This window comes from Grus americana, chromosome 14 (assembly GCF_028858705.1).
Source record: "Grus americana isolate bGruAme1 chromosome 14, bGruAme1.mat, whole genome shotgun sequence".
NCBI classification, from domain to species: domain Eukaryota; kingdom Metazoa; phylum Chordata; class Aves; order Gruiformes; family Gruidae; genus Grus; species Grus americana.
The window spans coordinates 10,241,228-10,260,235 of record NC_072865.1 but is presented as its reverse complement, the minus strand read 5'-3'; the positions used below and the strand labels follow the sequence as shown (position 1 = coordinate 10,260,235).

At 48.7% G+C, this 19,008-nt stretch overlaps 1 protein-coding gene across 4 annotated transcripts in view; it reads right to left on the bottom strand.

Moving 5' to 3' along the window:
• Window positions 1–42: 42 nt before the first annotated feature.
• Window positions 43–19,008, bottom strand: part of NSD1 (nuclear receptor binding SET domain protein 1) — a 66,091-nt gene continuing 47,125 nt past the window's right edge. For 3 of the 4 annotated variants that reach the window (XM_054842107.1, XM_054842106.1, XM_054842109.1), the window contains exons 19-23: window positions 17,607–17,723; window positions 16,063–16,204; window positions 15,502–15,608; window positions 12,772–12,976; window positions 43–8,993 (exon numbers count right to left, since the gene is read on the bottom strand). In XM_054842107.1, coding sequence (XP_054698082.1) covers window positions 6,628–8,993; window positions 12,772–12,976; window positions 15,502–15,608; window positions 16,063–16,204; window positions 17,607–17,723 — 2,937 coding nt within the window. In that variant the 3' untranslated portion in view covers window positions 43–6,627. The remainder of the gene's footprint in view (window positions 8,994–12,771; window positions 12,977–15,501; window positions 15,609–16,062; window positions 16,205–17,606; window positions 17,724–19,008) is intronic. The other variant, XM_054842108.1, reaches the window with a different exon arrangement.

The window sequence follows — 19,008 nt, the reverse complement described above, 5'->3', positions numbered from 1 at the left end:
GCTGGGCTCCCCCCGCTCAGCAAGACAAACCACAAGAGGACATCGAGAGTAAAGTTAAACTTTACTTTACAGTAATTTTTCTTCTATATACAAAGAATTACAGTACATGTTCTGGGAGCACCTGGGCAGGGCAACCCTCTTTTCATTGTAAGTTTCACATACACAGCCAACAGTCTAAGGGGAGCAAATTAAAGTAATCAATGGTCCAAGACTGTCCCCTCTCCCTCTTCTAAAAATAATATACATGCTGGAAATATGTAGGTTTCTCTCACCCGCTCCGGCATCCCCGCTTAGAACCAACAGACTAGTCCCGGCCAGGGCTAAGCACTCACGTGTCCCCCACGCAGTGCTTGTCCTGGCCCCCGCCTTGGCCGGGCACCCTGACTCCTGCTGCGTTTCCCTCCAGCCAAGGCCGTGGGACAGCACCCCGCGGGTGGCAGATCTCTGTGAGGGAGGAAGGCAGCATGGGGCTGCTCGCACCAAGGCTTCCTCCCTCTCCGAGCAAACCTCCTGCTCACAGCTTCAGCGCAACTTAACATCGCTGCCACGGGTGGCCCCCCCCTCCTTGGCACCCCCAGCTTAGCTGGCAGCCAGGACCCCAGCCCAGAGCGCGTGGCACCAGAGGGGACGTTCAAAGCCAGGTGTGGTATCCGACACGTTCGGTGTCTCGCAGGTGAGCAGGCTGGGGGGCAGAGAACGTGGCACCATGGTTAAGCAGGGCTGGGAGTGCTGCTGCCAAAAGGCTTCTGCCCATCACAGGGAGAGCTGCTCCCTGCCTGCTCCCTGCCTGCTCCCTGCCTGACTGTGCCAGCCACTGCCAGCACATCTGACCTCCTCCCATCCACATCGGCTGGGGCCACCCTCAGCTCTAGCCATGCTCCAGCTTGAGCCTCCTGGTGCTGCTGCTTTTCCTTTTAACAAGTTCCCAGTGTCTAAAAAAAAAAATACACAAAACCCAGTTCCTTGAAGTCAACAACTTGGAAACATCAGAAAAAAACAAAAACTGAAACCAGCTCAGTACCAAACGGACACAAAGAACATGCAGTTAGCGGATGCCTGCCTTGCTTCACATGGCTCCACTTGCTCCCTATGCCCACAGGGCCCACTGGCACGCTGGTTTGAGTCTCAAAACCATCATAGATCGAAGGAACCGAGTCACGCCTCATCCTGTTTCTGCCACAGGCACCGAAGCCCAGCCCCAGCTATCTGGGGACAGGATTCAGCCAGCGAAGAAACCTCCAGCCCGTGGGCTAGGAGCCGTGAGTCCAGCCCTACTGTGCTAAGCTGCCAAACGGTTTACAATAGCACCACAATAGCCCAAGTGCTTCGCCAAGGGCAAACTTGATTAAAACTTTACCTTGAAATAGGACATAGCAACACCCATTTCTCAGATTTCCCTAGGAGGTAGATTCAGTGCTGTAGGGACTGTCCATCACCGCCACTTCTCTAGCCCAAGCTCACGCACACCGTCCCCCTGCACCAGACTTGGCTTAGGTCACTTTTGGAGGACCCGGAGCAGAAATCTGCCTTTTCCCACCTCCCGCTAAGCGAGGGTACTGCCACCCCACAGGCGAGAGTCCCGCTGAAGCCAGGCAAGTGGCAGAGTGGTCCCCAAGCTCCAGCATTCCCATTCCCCAGGCCCTGGGAGCCCTGAGCACCCGGCGGTGCTGCTGCAAGAGGCACAGCCTTGGCTGCAAGTGCTGCCACCAGCTTTATCACTATCACAGGGGAGTAATTAGCGCAGGCAAAGCCCAGGTGATCACGGTGTGAGCCCTCGCCAGCCCCCCCTTATACTTTCAGAGTAGCTGCACAGTTTGTCACTTCGCTTTAACACTCGCTGGCTGGCAAAGGCTGAAAGCCTCATCAGTAATTTAGGGCAAAGCACATTACAAGCAGGTTACAATTACGGTTATTCCAAACATCAAGCAAAATCAGAAGTTAAGGCTGAAATTAAAAATAAACAGAAGGTGTTGAAGGTCTGAGGTTTCTCAAACTCCCTTTGCCCTGTCACAACGCTGGCTGCAGTGTCCAGGCAGGAGCAGCGCACATTCACAGCGTGCTCAGGATAAACCGCTGCCAAGATGCATCAGGGTTAGGGCTGCTTTTTCTTCCTTTTTCTTTCCTTTTTTCTGTGAAACTGAGCTGAAGCTCTTCTAGCACCCTAAATCCACATCATCCCACCGTAGTATGTTACTGTCCTTTAGATTCAACCATCTCTCTCATCTGAATTTTAACAGCAGCCACACCTTCAAAGCAAAGCCCGTGCCTGTGGGGGGTTTAACCCCGAATTAGAACGCATGCTCCCACAGTACCACCTGGATACTCTGTGCATTGAAGTGAATCTGTTTTTTGTAGGTTTTTTTGTTAAATAAGAAAAGTTTTAACTCGCGAACGGCAATAAAGCAAGCTACCATGAGCTAGTTCGTATCTGAAGATGCGTGGTAGGGGATTATCCCTTACAGTGGTCGCTTTTCTGCCTGATTCACCAGAGCCCTGGCTGACAGCAGGCACCAGCCCAGCAAGCTGGTGCAGACGGGATGAGCCATGCAGGACGGACGGATGGCAGCCAGTGTCTGCTTCCCTCCTACCCACGTCCTGCGGTGGTTCCTCCCCTGCAACCCTCGTTCCCTGCCTGGGCAGGCAGACCAAGTCCCTGATCACACTGTTACCCCTCACCAGAGCTCCTCCATCTCCACTGTGGAAATCCACCACTGAAATGGGTCCCACCAAGAGACAGAGGCCACAGCTGGTGAGCTCAGCCCACTGCTCTGAGCAGGGGCAGCCAGCCCATCCTGACAGCAAGAATACTGACAGCAAAGCATTTGTATGGGAGTAAATCCTTCATCCCCTTCAGAACTGGGAAGGGGGAGCCATTCCTACAAGTGGGAATGGGCTCATAACCCTGGGAAGTTCCCGTGAGCCTCCCTGGGACAGCAGGGAAAGGGACACAGCTCTGAGCAGAAATAATTACACCCTTGATTCTGCTTCTACAACTCTCCACAACAGTGAATCAACACAAGAGTCGCCTCTTGCCCACATTGGATGCAATTATGCCTGATGTGAGACTGTTAGTGGCCAGGTGATTTGATCCCTCTAACACAGTAAAAGAGCACTATGGCCTCAGCCACGGCAAAGCTGTTCACGCTCCTTGGCCAGCTCCAGCCTGGCACAAGGGCTCGGGGCAGCCAGAGCAGAGCTGCAGCAGTCTCTCCCACAGGAGTGGTCTGCCAGGGGTATGTGTTACCTGCCACTTTCCTCTACATTAAAAAACCCCTAATGATTCAAACTGGCTGAACTCTGAAAGCAGCAGTGAACTGCAGAAAATGAACCCAACTATGCCGGTACAGACATCTCCCTCTCCCCTTCCAAGGCAGTGCTACCACCTGCCATCAACAGCCAGAGTCCCCTCAAGCGCTGAAGAAGCCCTTATTTCCTTCGTGAGTGTTGTGTTGCCCAGAGCAGTTTCCCACGACTCACCACCGATGAAGGCAGGCTGGGCAGAGCAGGGCTGCCAGGACCTATCTCCATGCCTGGTCAGGCCTTGCCTGCCTTGTTGGTGACCCAGCACTGATAGCCATTCCTGACAGGACCACTACTCCCTCTGCAAGCCCCACATATGTCTGAAAAGCCCTCCTGATCTGACAGAGCATCGTCCAGGGGCCCAACAAGGGCAAGGAGGGAAGAGCACCTTACTGGCTTCCTCCTTCAATGACATTTCCAAACACCAACTTCACTAAGCAGCCTCCCAGCTACGATGAAGTCAACTTTCCAGCATGTAGCTGGAAGGTAGTGAGCCAGAAACCTGGATCCTTGTGGAAAAGGCATGAAGGGAGACAAGAAGAGAGGTGGGGTACGGTCAGACGCAAGTAATAAGGCTGTGGGTTTGAAATGCCATGCAACGGTTCAATCCACGTTCACTGTTCAAGCTTTTAGGCAAGAGCCTGCTGTGTGAAAGGCTGCTGCTGCCGTGAACCTCACTTTACTATGTGACCACACAATTTATAAAAGTGTTTTTTTTCAAACCTGCATTTATGAGAATTCATTGAGAACTTCTCCATTTTACAGATTTAAAAAAGCCTGCACCAAAAATATTCACAGTTTATTTTTCATGAAACAAGTAACTAGTTAACACGTGACAATGCGAAGCGGAGGTGGACAGAGCAGTGCAGATACCTTTCTGGTTACAGCTGTAGCTGGCTGGGCAGCTGGCACGGAGGTAACCCTACTTACACAATCTACATGACTAAGTCCAGCTCATGGGAAGGCCTATAAATGTAAATTCAAGATTTATTTTCCTTCTCACACATGATAAATACTTAATATACTGAACCTCATTACCATTTTTTAAATTTTGTTTAAAAAAGTTAATGAATGCCCTTAGATTATCTTCTCTCTCAATGGCTCTGAGGAGTTGTCCTGATTCCCTTTGTGCAGGAGTCACGCAGAAACACAAGCTGCTTGCATTTCCCCAGTTTCAGCAGCAAGCAGGAACTGACCTGCCAGTCTTCCCGGAAAAAAACAACATTAAACAGTAAGTTTCCATAAGCCATAAAGCTTTTCGAAGTCACTAGCTATTCTACAAAGGATCTGAAATGATTTGGACTAGAGAAGAGATGCACCATAGCACTGGTAATGTCCCCTCATGCCCAGCACACCTGGCCTTTACAGCAGGACGTTGTCTTGGGGTGCGTGCATCAGGAAAGGAGAAAGGATCGGGATTTATCTTGGTACAAGCATCTGCCTCCCTTCATAGAGAACCGCAAAGCTCAGGACCATCTGCTCTGGGAGCAGCAGGCACTTGCAAGCCAGGTGGGAACAAGGACCTGCTCCCACATGAGAGTGAGAGGGTCAGCCTGGAGCTGAACGTTCTCTTTCCGGGAGGGACCTGCGGATCTGCCTGGAAGGAGGAGGATACACTGGAGCTGCGCAAGGGTCTGGTGGCGGGCACGGAGATCCGAGGCTGCAGCACCCGGATCGGCGGAGCTCAGGCAAACCACAGAGGTAATGTGTTGTGAGAGTGGGAGAATGTGCTGGTCGGCAGCGCTTCCTTGGCAGGATATCAACCCCATCCAGCCCGGGCAGGGCCACCCAGGGCCGCTCATCCTCCTCCAGCCTGCGAGGGTGGCAGCGGTCGCAAGACACCACTCTGCAGGTCTCTGGGACTCTACTGCTTGCCCCGGGAGTACCACAGCCAAGCAAACTTCTGCCTCAACACTTGAGTAAATGGCTTTCAGCAGGCCTAGTGTGGACACCAGCCTGATGACCACCAGGTACAAAACATCTCCTTAACTGGAAAAGGGAGAAGCAGAAAAAAGAAAGCCAGCCAGCTGCTGGAGCCCACCGTGTTCCAGTGTGAGAACTACTATTCAGTTGGAAGGACACACACGCGCACACACACACGCACACCAACACAGTCCAGTTAATTCAAGTCTCCTTTGGTTGTAGAAGAGTTAAGCCAGAAGCTACCCAAGGGGAAGGTGTCGAGATGGGTCTCGATACAGCTACAGCACCCTCGCCTCTGCGCCACGTAGCAAACGGCACAGGCTTCGCTTGCAGCTCGGCAGCAGGTCCCGCTGCTGGGAAGACCAGGTGTGATGCGAACACGTCCTGAACACGTCTGAGGCAAGGGGAAAAAAGACTGCTCAGTCTGCTGGCTCAAGGTGACGACAGAAGTCAAGAAGAGACTGGATGGAAATTTGAAAGGGAGCACCACCACCCTGCCAGGGGGGTGCTCAGCACCTTGGGGAAACCCACTCTGCCCTACTCTGCTATTGCTGCTTTATAGGTCACAACGTTTTCAAGTGCAGGAAACACTCTGCATGTCCTGTGCTAAAGGATTAAGACACAAGAATGAAAAAAACTGCAGGATGGCTTCTTCCAAGATCTCTCTTTTCCCTGATCTCCTTCAGATTCCTTGTTTCTCAGGCCTGGCCAGTTGCAGCTTTGTACAAAGGAGCCTGAATGGATATTGCCTATTGCTGGAGAAAACTGCACTGAGCGAGTGCAGTGGGCTCCTCTCTGAGCTCGGCTGGAGATGATACCTGTCCTTCAGTGAATCACACACGCAGCATGTCCCAGTGAACGTATGGACGCACCTCGCAAAGCAACACCCTGCAGGGACAGAGACCTGGGCATATGACAGATAAACCCCCTTCCCTGCTTCTGCAGAGTCTGGCAAGGGCGTACAACCTGACTGCTCACCGCCTGATCCCCGAAACATCTCCAGTTCCAGGGCAGCCTGACTGATCTGCTTCCTCTAAATACAGTAACAAGAGCGAGGCCCCTAGTTGTACCTGGGAACCCGCCTATGAATCAGACCTGGAGCTCGAACACGCTGGATCAGTAATGTGACCATTTCAATGGAATTGGAGATTTTTACCCAGAGTGGACTCTTTATTTCAGCTTTACCATTTGTAAAAGGAAGAGGAAAAGGTCACGGATGCTCTCTCCCTTCAGCTGGGCCACACTCAGACTTAAGTGAATGTCCTTGCTCATGTCACGAGAGAATATGGATGGGATGTGCATGGGTTAGGGGCTGGGCTCAGGGAAGTGAATAAAAAAAACAAAACAAAGATTCCCCTCCCTAAACATTAAAAGACTGAAACCTGCCTCCCGTATTCACCAACCTCACTTTGGCTCTGAGTCGGCCAACTCACGACAGACAGAATCCTGGTTACGGGCTAGCGCTGTGTTTTGTTCAGGCAAAGAGTCCTGCCCCCGAGGAGTCTGTGCTTTTCCACTCAGCCAAGAAATCTGGTCAACTGTCTGAATGTTCGTAACAAGCCACTGCATCTGCTCCGGGGGCACCGGCGCTTCCCTGGCTGGCCGAGGGGTCTGCTCAAATGCACGCAATCTCTCTGATGTCCAAGGGGTTTGCTCTGTGGGGGCTGAGGCCACTTCCCAGCCAGGCTGAAGGGTCGGCTCTGGTAGTTTCTCTGCTGTCCGGGGAGGCTGTTCTGCAGGCGTCAAGGCTTTTGCAGTGGGCCAGTGGGTTTGCTCATGTGTCTGTAGTTTCTCCGTAGGCCAAGGTACCTGTCCAACATGTGTCACCGCCTTCCCAGCAGACCAAGAGATTTGCTCGCCAGCTAACATGGTCCTCTCTTTCTGCTGGGGACTCAGCTCCACAGCTGGGGCTCCCCTCTCCTTCAGCTGCGCGTTCTGGTCAACGGGCCGCAGCGCCTTCTCCGACAGCAACAACCTCGGAGCTGGGGGCTTGTCCAAGGCTTGAGGTCGAGGAGCCACGGCAGCAGCCAGCTTATCTGATGCCTGAGGCCACGGGGCTGCAAGAGTGAGGGGCCTCTCCAAGAGCTGAGGCCGAGCCACCCCAGAGCCGAGAGCCTTCTCCGGAGGCAGGACCCGCAGGGCCCCGGAGTCAGCAGCCTTCTCCAGAGGCAGGGGCCGTAGCACCCCGGGGGTGAGCGCCTTCTGTGTGACCGGGATCCGCAGGGCCCCCGAGCTGAGAGCCTTCTCCATGGGCAGGATGTGTGGTGAGCGGGAGCCAGGAGCCTTCTCCGGAGGCAGAGGCCGCGGCACCCCTAAGCTTGGAGCCTTCTCTGTGGGCAGGATCCGCGGCATCCCCAAGGCAGGAGCCTTCTCTGTGGGCAGGATCCGCGGCATCCCCAAGGCAGGAGCCTTCTCTGGAGGCATGGGACGGGGTGTCCCAGAGCTGGGAGTGTTCTCCATGGCTGGGACCCGCACCGCCCCTGAGAAGGAAGCCTTCTCTGGAGGTGGGGGCCGTGGCACAGCTGGTCCAGGAGCCTTCTCCATGGGCAAGATCCGTGAGACTGGAGAGCTGGGCACCTTTTCAATGGGCAGAGGCCACAGCACCCCAGGACCGGGAGCCATCTCCGATGCTGGGACCTGTGGCACCATGGAGCTGGGAGCCTTTTCCACAGACCGAAGCTGCGGACTCTGGGCAGAAGCTTTGTCCAATGGCTGAGGCTGCTCGGTCGCAGGAGACTCATCTACCGGCTGGGACTGCAGGGTCCCCGCCATGGCGAGAAGTCTGTCTGACAGCTGAGGATGCAGGCATTTCGTTGGAAACTCATCCAGCAGCTCAGCCTGCTGGATCCTGGTGTCAATGAGAGACTTGTCCGATAACCCCAAAATCCCAGGGGTGGCAGGAGGCTCGTCCGACAGCTGGAGCTGCAGGGCACCAGCACTAACAAGTGACTCGTCCGACGACTGCGGAGTTCCCGGAGGAGATTTACTCGGCAGATGAGGCTGTGTGGCATCACTGGAGGACTCATCCAGTGGCCACAGCACCGCGTTGGAGGGAGGTTTGTCAGGCTGCTGAGGCCTCAGCGCTACGATAATGGGTTGCTTCTCCGACTGCAGCCTTAGGGACAGGGCAGCCTGGGGCCTGTCCGAAGGCTGCAGGCAGAGTGACAGGGTGGTGGGAGGTTTGTCCGAAGGCTGCAGCCGGAGCGAGAGGGTGGTGGGGGGTTTGTTGGATGGCTTCAGCCTCAGTGACAAAGTGGTGGGGGGTTTATTTGATGGTGGCAGTCTCAGCGCCAGGGTGGCGGGTGGTTTGTCTGGTGGAGGCAGCTTGAGGGCCAGGGTGGTGGGGGGCTTGTTTGATGGCTGCAACCTCAGGGCTAGGGTGGTGGGGGACTTGTCTGACGGAGGCAGCCTCAGCGCTAGGGTAGCGGGGGGCTTTTCTGGTGACTGCAGTCTGAGGGCCACAGACTGAGGTAGGCTGTCCAGAGGCTGAACGCTCAAGTCTGTGTCTGCAGGCGGCTGCTCTGGTGGCTGGGCGTCCTCGCCATTAGCCAGGGCTTCTATGGGAGGCACATACTCACGAATTTCTCCCGGCTCTAGAGGGTTAGGCCCGCAGGGATCATGCTCTGTGCAGCATAAACGTCCATCCAGCTTGGAGATGAAGAGCATGCCTTCCCGGTGCTGCTTGCAGAAGGACCTGGGGCACATCTCACAGAAGGAAGCTGCTTCCTTACCACACACATCACACTGATGCCATGGGCACTCCCATTTTCCTGCAACACAGACACAGGAGAAAAGACATAGCTTAGGAGGGGTACAAGGGGAAGAGACAAGGCCTGCTGCAAAGGAAGTTCAAGGGAGAGTGGGAACACCCCGTAATACTCCCATACAACTCTACATACATGTCCTCCTCAGTTTCTGCCATAGCTCCCAGGCTTGACAGGCAGTTAACAGGAACCTGCATTCTTGGAAGCAACAAGGGAAATGATAATCATGACAAACACAAGCCACACCAGGTCAGACCAAAAGCCCATCTGGCTCCAGCATGACACTAACCAATACGAGAACCTAGAGAAGAGCAGACACCCCCATTTCCACAGACAACAGTGATATCCATGTGTAATACACCCAACGGACTTTTTAAGTAGATGCTTCAAGTTCATCTAAGTCATTGTTAATTCTAGGCCAACAACCTCCCTTCCTGTTTATCAGAAAGAAGAAGTGAGAGGGCAGTGATCACAAGGGAGTAAGTTTCTATTGTCTCTGTACCCAAAGGCACTGTCCTTAACCTCGGTGTACGGCCATGATAAAAATACTGCTTTTCACAAAGCCAAGCTGCTCCCTGAGGAGCTCTGTGTCCACGCTGAATCTATTCACCATCAGTATCAACACCATCACGGAGGAAAAAACCAACATTACAGTTCAGAGGTGGTTGTTTTTTTCACTTGTAGATGGCCTCACTGGTTCAGTTCCCTGCTCCCGCAGCCAAGGCTGCTGCCATCTCTACCAAATGCTTCTCACCAGTTCATGGACACCAGGAACAGTGAGACCATTTGCACTCAGGGTTCACAATGCTGGGTCTCTGACCTCTCACCATAGGACCAGCACAGCTGCCTTTCCAAATATGCCTCCTGCCTCCACGCTCCCCCAGCACCCCATAACCCTCTGGCCCCCCAGCTCCCTGGGGCCAGCCTGCACTCAGAACACAAGCGATGACAGAGGGTAGCCAGGCCAGAACACTTCCCAGCCTCCCTGGACCAAGCCCACACATGTGTGGCTTTGGCTACCAGTTCTTTTCCAGGGAGGCTGGAAGAGAGCACAACTGCAGCACGGCAGCACTGAGCAGCTGTGGGCATTTCTCCATGCACTTGTGCAACATCAGCTTTCCACTCCCCTCTCTCACGCTGCTTTTCCCCCAGGGTTGAAGACAACACATATCATGTTTTTCCCCTCCTTTGAAGCCAGTCCAAGGCTTCTGTTCCACTCTCAAAATATGCACACTGCTTTTCTGTGTCTTTTCCAATTTTTCAGCATCCTTTTCAGAGCGGAGGTGTTTAACACTACACGTGGTTTTCCCCCTTCCAGGCTCACAGGCTGTCGCTGCTCCCCCTGGACCACCAGCAACCCAGAGAGCCATGCTCAACACTCACTTTGGCAACTAGAAAGACTCTGAGACTGTTATTATAGAGGTCATTTGTACAGATGGAAAATAAAGTGAGTCAAAACCTGCCAGTATGTTGAAGGAAGGATAAATCCTATCAAACCACTCTAATGGTCTTTGACAGGATAAAAGGCCTAATGAATAAGCAGCCTCTCTCTCCAGAGACAGCCTGGAGCTCTCAGAAGTAAGATCACACAATTAGTAACATGTAAACAAGCAGGAAATTCCAATTACTCGACAGCAATGCCCATGGCAGAGGAAACATTTGAAGTAAAAAGTGCTGAACCTTTCATGTCCTGCATGATACTCTTAGGAGCAGGCTATGAAAATAACAGCCTATGTGTAAAAAGAGTAAAATGGCTACAACTGACTGAAAAATCATTCTGAAAAAAACAGCTATTAATGGTCTTCTGGCAAACCGAGGGGGCATTTCCAATAACATCCTTCAGGAATCTAGTTTAGTCTGTATTTTAATCTAAATTTCTGGAAGCAGAACAGCAAATACTCTTACAGAAACGAGTAGATAACAGCAAGGCTGTGAGGGACTGCAAAATTCAGGTTAGACAGGCTCAGAATTTAAACTGGACAGATGTTCTTGCACCAACAAGGTGCAATTAAATAAAGACCAGTGCAAAGCAGTACTGCAGGAGGAAGAAATAAAATAAGTATGTGAAAAGGATCAAGAGGAGGACTCAAAGATGATAGGGCAAATCACAAACATCACATAAACATAAAAGTTATTTTTGCAAAACAAGTAAAATCTCATTTCCTGAGGAATTTTATGTAGAACACAAAATATAATTATTCTCTTCTGTTGGTGTTAGCAAGCCCTCGGCTGCAATACTGTTAAAATACTCTTGCTACCGCAGTTCTAAAAATATGTAGGCAAGTGGGACACAGTCCAGAGCAGACCAAGAATAATAATTTTACAAAATAAGAGCTGCAAGAAGAGGCTGTGTTTGTTTAAGAAGGAAAAGGACTAAGGAGACAACAGTCTCCAGGCATGTAAAACAAAGGGTTATCGGAGAGATGGCAATCCTTTGTTTTTTCAAGTCAGGCTGTTAGGAGAAACTTTTCAAATGGAAAGCAGGGGAACAGGCCAAAGGCTGGATTCTTCTTTACTGGAGACTTTAAAGCACTGCGAAAACCTGCCAGGATGTTACAGTGCCTTGTCTCAGCACACAAAAATGGAGAGAAAGGTGATATTTGGGATTGACTCACCCCGAATGATGATGTTCCATAGGAATCTTTCACATTGCTGTTGTAGTGCTTGTTCAATGAGCAATCCAAGCTGTGCTGTATAAATATGCTATTCTCCCCCAAAACACATGCAGACACATAATTTCTGTCATCTACAAAATATGCTTCTACCCCTTCTACACCTTCTGCCAAATTACAGCTAGAGGTTCCGAATGCCCGGTTCTGGCTCCCTGTGGCGTGCTGACGGAAACACTCTGTTGCAGTGACTCTCCTGGCAGTTACTTTCAGAGACCACTTGGTTCCATGTTTCTCAGCCTGCCTCCAACGTGATCAGAAAACACTGTACATAATTACTAATTATGACAATGCTTACAGTATCAAATCAAAAGATTTACAGCACCCTAAACAAATTATTTCAATGCAGTTGCCTTTATTAACCAAATTTATTGTCTTAGCGAAAACCCCTAAATTAGGTTTGATGAGTTATTTGTTCTATCTAAGAACTTGTCATCTAGTATTGATATTCTTACTATTTAATTCTTTGGCACTTGACCTCGTATCAGCTTTTCCAGCCTCCTTGCCTGGCAGAAATCAGGCTAACTGGCCTACCAAGACTCAGGTCAAGCTTTTTTCCTTTCTGAGCACTGGTTAAACCTGAACACTCATTAAAGGTCTCAGGGACTCCTTTAGTAACCAAGACAAACTGAAACAGTTCCCCTCAACTAGCTCCTTTATGACTTTTAAATGCAACTTAAATCTTTTCCTCCAACAGATGTTACTTTACACCTCCTGAGCCACTAGCAAACTAGAAACTGTTTTATCACTCATGCAGGAGCCTATTTCTCTGCACACAACTAGAAGTACTTTTTGAATATTTTTTCTTTTTATTTCAAATTTCTGCCCTCATTTCACCAATAACTACAATACAGACCCCAAGGATGGGGTCAGCTCACAAGCACCGTTTCCTATGCAAGGACCAGCTCTCCCTTCAGTAATCAATTCATCTTTCTGCAGTCTCAGTGGGGTGCAAACCAGGGTTGTGTTGTGTGGGCCACAAAGTCTGTTTAAGTGAGTAAGATTTCTCTAATTTTATTATGCTGTGAAGTGAGTGCAAGGTGGTCAGCAGCACCTGGGACACCTCGAGCCAACATCGTGACCCAAAGCAGAGTCCAGCTGTGTGGAGCACTGACCTGCAGGTCTCTTGGTCAGATTGAGGCAGTCCGCGTGGTACACCTTGGGGCAGCCTGGCTTCTTACAAGAAACTAGCTGCCCTCCATCCCCACAGCTGAAACACTCGTCCTCTCGCTCCTTCATCACCTCCGCCTGTGACCTGCGCTTCATCTGTGGCCGTCTCTTTAGCTTCTTGGACTTTTCTTCGGTGAGGGTGGGTTGGCTCTGCGGGTGAGACAACGTCAGTTAATGCAGGTCTCTGCCCCTTCCATCTGTTCCCTTCCTGCTGCAGTGGAGAAAACTGCAAACCCCATAAAAAAAAAAATCCCACTGCCAGCCATACCTGAAACATATGTAGCACCTCTACAATGCTTCTTAATATTTGGCAATCAGTTTACCATAGCAAATTTTTCTCTTTTTTTTTTTTTTTTTTTTTTTTTTTTTTGGTTGAAAGAGCCTGGAAGCCCTGCACCAAGGCCTGGTTAAACATAGGATATATATAATTAGCAACAGCACAATGAGGAACCAAGGAACTGGTATTGCTGAGCTCATGCCACTTCTCACAGACTCTTCAGGTCCTCAGTCAAAGCAGTTGAGTTTCCTTGCACCCATGACTCTCACAAGCAGTCTCTCCCAGGCCTTCCTGCACTGTTGGATGTTCCTCACCCCCTTCTTCATTTTTAGTCTGAATTTATTTGCGATCGGTTTAGATCTATTCGTTCTTGCATCAACACTGCTCTTGTTCTGCAGTTTTTCTCTCTCCTTGAAGTAACCACTGGGATACACTCTCCTTTTCACAAACCACACGCTTTCACAGTCTGTACCTCCAGAAATGGCTTTTCTCTGCCTCTACTAAGTTTATTTCTCCCAAACACAAGTTACAGAATTATACACGCTACTTCATACAATGCCTTACAGGCCATGTACAATGACATTAACACTTCTCCAAGAAAATGGGAAATCCCTCCCAAACCACCACCCGCATTTGTCTACTTCACGGCTGTGTCACCACAGCAGCTCAGTCCTGCGGTGGCCAAATTGCACCACAACTCCTTCTCTGCCATGACTGCTCATCAATGACCTTCTCGTTGCAGATTTGTTTCTGCTATTACCCTCCAAGTGTGTGCCCTGGTATGCTGAATAACTTTATGCATCTTTTATTCTGCATAAATATTGGGCACTATTTTCATCACTCTCTTGTCAAGATTAAAAACAAAACCACCAAAAAATTTTAAAAACCTTTGTCTCCAGACCTACAATTTCAGAGTTTGGCAGCGGTGGTTATCCAGCTGTCCCACCACCTGTGAGTTACATTTCTTGATTGTTTCCTTCCCCTTCAGATGTGGATATTTCTGTTTTAATACCATCATTCCCACTGACAATGAGGACAAGTCAAGCCTTTCTTATCACTGAAAATGCAGGCAGTGAAATCATTCCACCTAAACTACCCTGCCTATTCTCAGCGCCTAGTACCTCGGCCATCTAATTACAAAGAGAACAAGAAAAACCTTTCACAGCTAATTTGAATTTCTAAGCAAGGTCTAACAGCTGGACTAAGCGATTCCCACTTGCTCACTGCAGCACAATAGACTCCCAAGTATTCTTCCACACTCCCAGTTAGAAAGGTCACTTTTAAGAGTGAACTTGAGTATAATCAGTTTTGTCTTGCTGTATCTTCAGGAAGTTTAAAAATGCATCTATTGTGGGATGAATTTGAAAAAAAAAACCCACAAAAACTCCTACAAAACCCAAGGTACTGTTTTCTTGGGTACTGTTTCTTAGCCCATCTCATCAAGATGGAATGAGTTGCCTCAGGCATCACAATGGAACATTAATACCAAATAAAGGGCACCTTTCTCTCATTTCCACCATGCAACCTGCAATTTCAGGGCAAAAATGACAGTCAAGCCAGGAGCAGCACAAAATCAATTGAACTTTAAATCTCAACCCCCAAAAAAGAACTAAACACGCCAGATGTGTAATTCACGTCATCTGTCAACTTCAGAAGACATCAATATTATTTTTTTTTTATTCTTAAGTTAATTTTTTCTGCAGAATGAAGCTCTCTGGAGAATTCACAAAACCCTCCCTATATATTGACAGGGCTTAACAACTGTGCTGCTGGAGCTTTTAACCCTTAACTGTGGGTAAGCAAGCGGCCGGTATCCGCATGCCAGAGCAGAGGGATTACCGACTGATTCCATGAAGCTCTTGAAACACAAACCAGCAGCTGAGACATAGATTTAGGTGGTGACAGCTGGGAACTCGGCCAACTGCTCCTGTTATTTCCTTTTCCTGGTGAGAACCACCTCACACAAGGAGGTAATTGAAATCAATTCTTGTTACTGCAAACATTACAGTCACAAAATGAAACTCTCAAAAGTCGGTGAGTTCTAAAATCTAGTGATTTTTCTACTACAGATATGGCAAATTTCTTATCCCTGTCTGATGTGTAAACTTCAGTTGCTTAAGCCATGATAATATGCAGACAATTCTGGAAAAAAAAAATCTTTCATTTACTCTTTTGGTGTAAAATACAATTTCCTGTCATTATTTATAGCAACTCTAACAATTGAGGTCTAAGATCTGCTCTCTCAGAATGAAAACTCGAATATTCAACCCCTTTCAAGCAGCAGTTCTCATGGCCACACTGAAACGAGATTACCCTTCCTGACATCTCTGCAACAAATGATACACATCTATGCAAAGAGGTGATTTGGAATAACAAAAGCTTAAAGGAGGCATCATACCTTTGGCCGTACTCCTAAGAAGCCACTGCAATTTGGGGCACCGCATTTACAAACGGTCTTTCCGTTTCCCAAACACTCCAGGTTGTAGTTGAAAGTCAGCTCAGTCCCTGGCACAAAAGCAGATCAAAAAGAGCAAGTTGTAATGAACAATGGGGCAGAACGTCTTACTGCTGAAGTAAAAGCACTTTTGAAATACAACTACACAAATGACTGCCACAGCTACGCAAGGATACCAACCATTAATCTCCCCATAGATTTGTATGGATTGAAAATTCAGTGCAACCCCACACTCCTATCACAAACTACAGCCAAAAAGGGCATTCAACCCCACGTGCAGCGTGCTTAGTTCCATTTCTTGACCCTGTAAATTATAACTGTGAACCTCCATTTCTACCATGAATGTATGTGTTTCATTATGTCAGTGCTGGTGTTAAGTCTCATGACTGCCTATGTGAAAACAAAAATTAAATATCTTTCCAGGGAGCTACAAACCCTCCCCTTTCCTTACAGAAACACTCCTACACTTTTAACTGCAGGTACTGACAGAGTGGGGTTCCTTACCAGCTTTGATATTTACGATTGCGAAGAGCCCGACGCGAGTATCGCCATTCACACACCATTTCTGAGTCTCACAGTTTGGCTGGCAACAATGGTTCATGAATCGAGCGTAATTGCCCTTTGGCCCAGCATCAATGATTCGATCCTGGAATTGGGAAAAAAAACCCCAAACCCGAAATGGAAAAAAATACATTTAATAAACTGTCATTTCCTACTCAAGTCGTTGCAGCCCAGGTACCAGTATACCAGGAAAGCATTAATCAGTAGTGAAAAGTATGACATCAGAGGCATCTATGATGCTTGCAAAGCGCCCGAGTCCGTACATGTGTTTTAACCAAGCGTGAGTGACAGGTTGCCTGGACAAACGACAGACACCCAACCAGTTTCCACACACTTGATGTGTCTGGTCGGGGCTGGCAGGTCATACAGCAACACAGCCTCCTGTGCAACATCATCTTCCTCTGCACAGACGCACAGGCTCCTGAACAGCCAGGAAAGCGCTACTGCTGCTCTTTGTGAAGTTAGCTCTCCCTGCGGTGTCAGTACTGGATGAACACTACACCAGCACACTTCCAAGGCAGCATTTGTGGTTCCAGATCCCGACTTCTGCTTAAAAGCAAAATAACAGTTCCTATTTCTTGTACGTCAATGTGTAGAAGGAAAACAGGAACAGTATGTAATGTGTGAGGTATGAGGTATGCTTCTGTATAGCATGCTACCATTTGTTAGACCGCATTGGAGAGGAGAGGGCAGCTGCAAATAAGATTTGGGTTTGTAATAACGAGGGAGATACTAACACTTGGTTTTGCCCTTGCTCCCACTCATCAGCCAGACAAGGAGAACAAGATATGATCAAGTGTGAATTTCCAGCAAGAGGGGAGAACCAGAAAGCAGTCATATCACTATCCTGTCCCATGCTCGACAGCTTCTTCCCATGCCTGCTTTCATGGTCTCCTAATCCTTCGAAGGTTGAGTGACAAAGTGTGGAAAGTGGCTGACAAAACTATTTACCTCTGAAAGCCAGGACCAACAACCTGGCCTCCAGGACCCACTGACAAGTCTGTGGGTGTAATGAACTCCACCCCTCTACTTAAATCTGTAAGAACCGGGATCTGAACTTAAATGAAAGTCTCATTGTGCCTGATACTTCTGAGGTTCGATGCCTTCTCTGGCACACACCAGCGCAGTTCTGGACTCTCCAGGGTTCAGCTGCTGGGAAGGATCTCGAGATTACCAAATTCACCGTGTTATGCTAAAGCAGGATCTACGATCCTCAATCAATTGCCCTCAACCAATTGCTTCACCTCTTCTGAATAAACTCCAAAGAAGTCAGTTCAGACTTTCCTCTCAATACTACTCTCCAACCCAAAACTTCTCTACCGTGTGTTAAGTCCATTCTTTTAGTCTTCTTTCTAGTGGAAATGCAGACCAGCTCATCAGCAACTCTTAGCACCTTTTTACTTGCTGGAGAAGACCACTATCATGTCTTCCTTGCAATCATTTTACTTCTGTCTAGGATCCTGGCAAGAGAAATTCCTTCCACATACCTTATCCAGTGTCAACATGTAGAAATTGGTGATGTCATGCTCCTGAGCATAGCGGATTCGGGCTCTGCACTCCTCTTCATCAATTAGCTCCCCAACATACTCATTAACAAATTCGCCCTGCCAGAGAGAAAACAACAAGCTGGTAAGACGAGACAAATTCCCTCCAGGATGGAAGGGCATCCACCTTTGTGCTAAAACTCAGTTCCTGCTTCCTTTCTGGAAACCCTTTCATAAAAATCTTCCTCTGTGCTTTGTAGCCAGTTTGACCTATAATCTTCACTAAGAGCCCTGAATCATACAGCCATTTCACATGCTCAACAAATTACTTGAACTAAATTAAACAAAGCAACAATGGTCATCAGATTATTCTTTGTGCTATGGAAAGAATTAACATCAGGGACAGCATAAAGTTAACCACAAGCAAAGCTCAAAGCGCTGCGTAACTGCATTCCAGCTGGAAACAGTATCCCTTTGGGGACCAACCACACTGAGCAGCATGATGCACCTGGGGCACCTGCTCCTGCAGTGAGTTCGTGGAGTTCCCCTGTAGTGAAGTAACACAGAGACCGTACGTCAACCGTCAAAGGGATGCCCAGCTCTGCTCCGCTGGGGCTGATAGGTGCCTCTATTAAATAACTGAGTTTTGCTGTTTCCAGACAGTCTGTTGGCAGTGAAACATGACAGGTGTATGGAACGGCAGAGAGATATCCTTTAATCTGTATCACAGCAGGCTGCAAAGCCTAAGCAGGACAGACTCACATTTTTCCTTCTGCTATCAAGCCCTCTCCCACAGCATGTTGTCCCTACTCCTTTTTCAGACATTCTTCTCCTACTACGCTAATTGTCCTCTGTTTCACTTCACCCCTTTTTAGCTTTGGGGTTCTCTTTGCTTTAACATTCTTCCTTCTTCATTCAGCACGGATGTGTGTCTGCAGAACTACTATTCTCTGGATTTAAAAAAATATATACAAGTGTTTTAGCTGGAGATACCAGTTTCAGCAATAGCCATCTCCAAGACATTACCCTTTTGTAAGAGTCAAACCCTGGTTTCAGTTTCTGATAAAAGATTCTCATGCTGGAAAAGCCTGGCTATTCAAGAATGGAGGGGAGGTATAATCACTGTTCCCCATCTGGAAATCCTGAGCACCATCTTCAGGCCAGTGTTCTGGTGTACTCATAAAGCCCATCGTCCATACAAGCAGACAGACTGAGCAATCATCTTTCTTACCCTGTGGGACATCAACATGCAAACCATTTTCTTGGTTAGCTGAGCCAAAACATTCTTGTCAGGACTGAAAAAGTTAAATTCATCCATTTCTTTCCTAAATGGCATTCTATAACAAGTAGTCGTCTTCAAATTATGGAAGTTAGTAATTTTTCAAATCTGTTGAAACCAGCACTG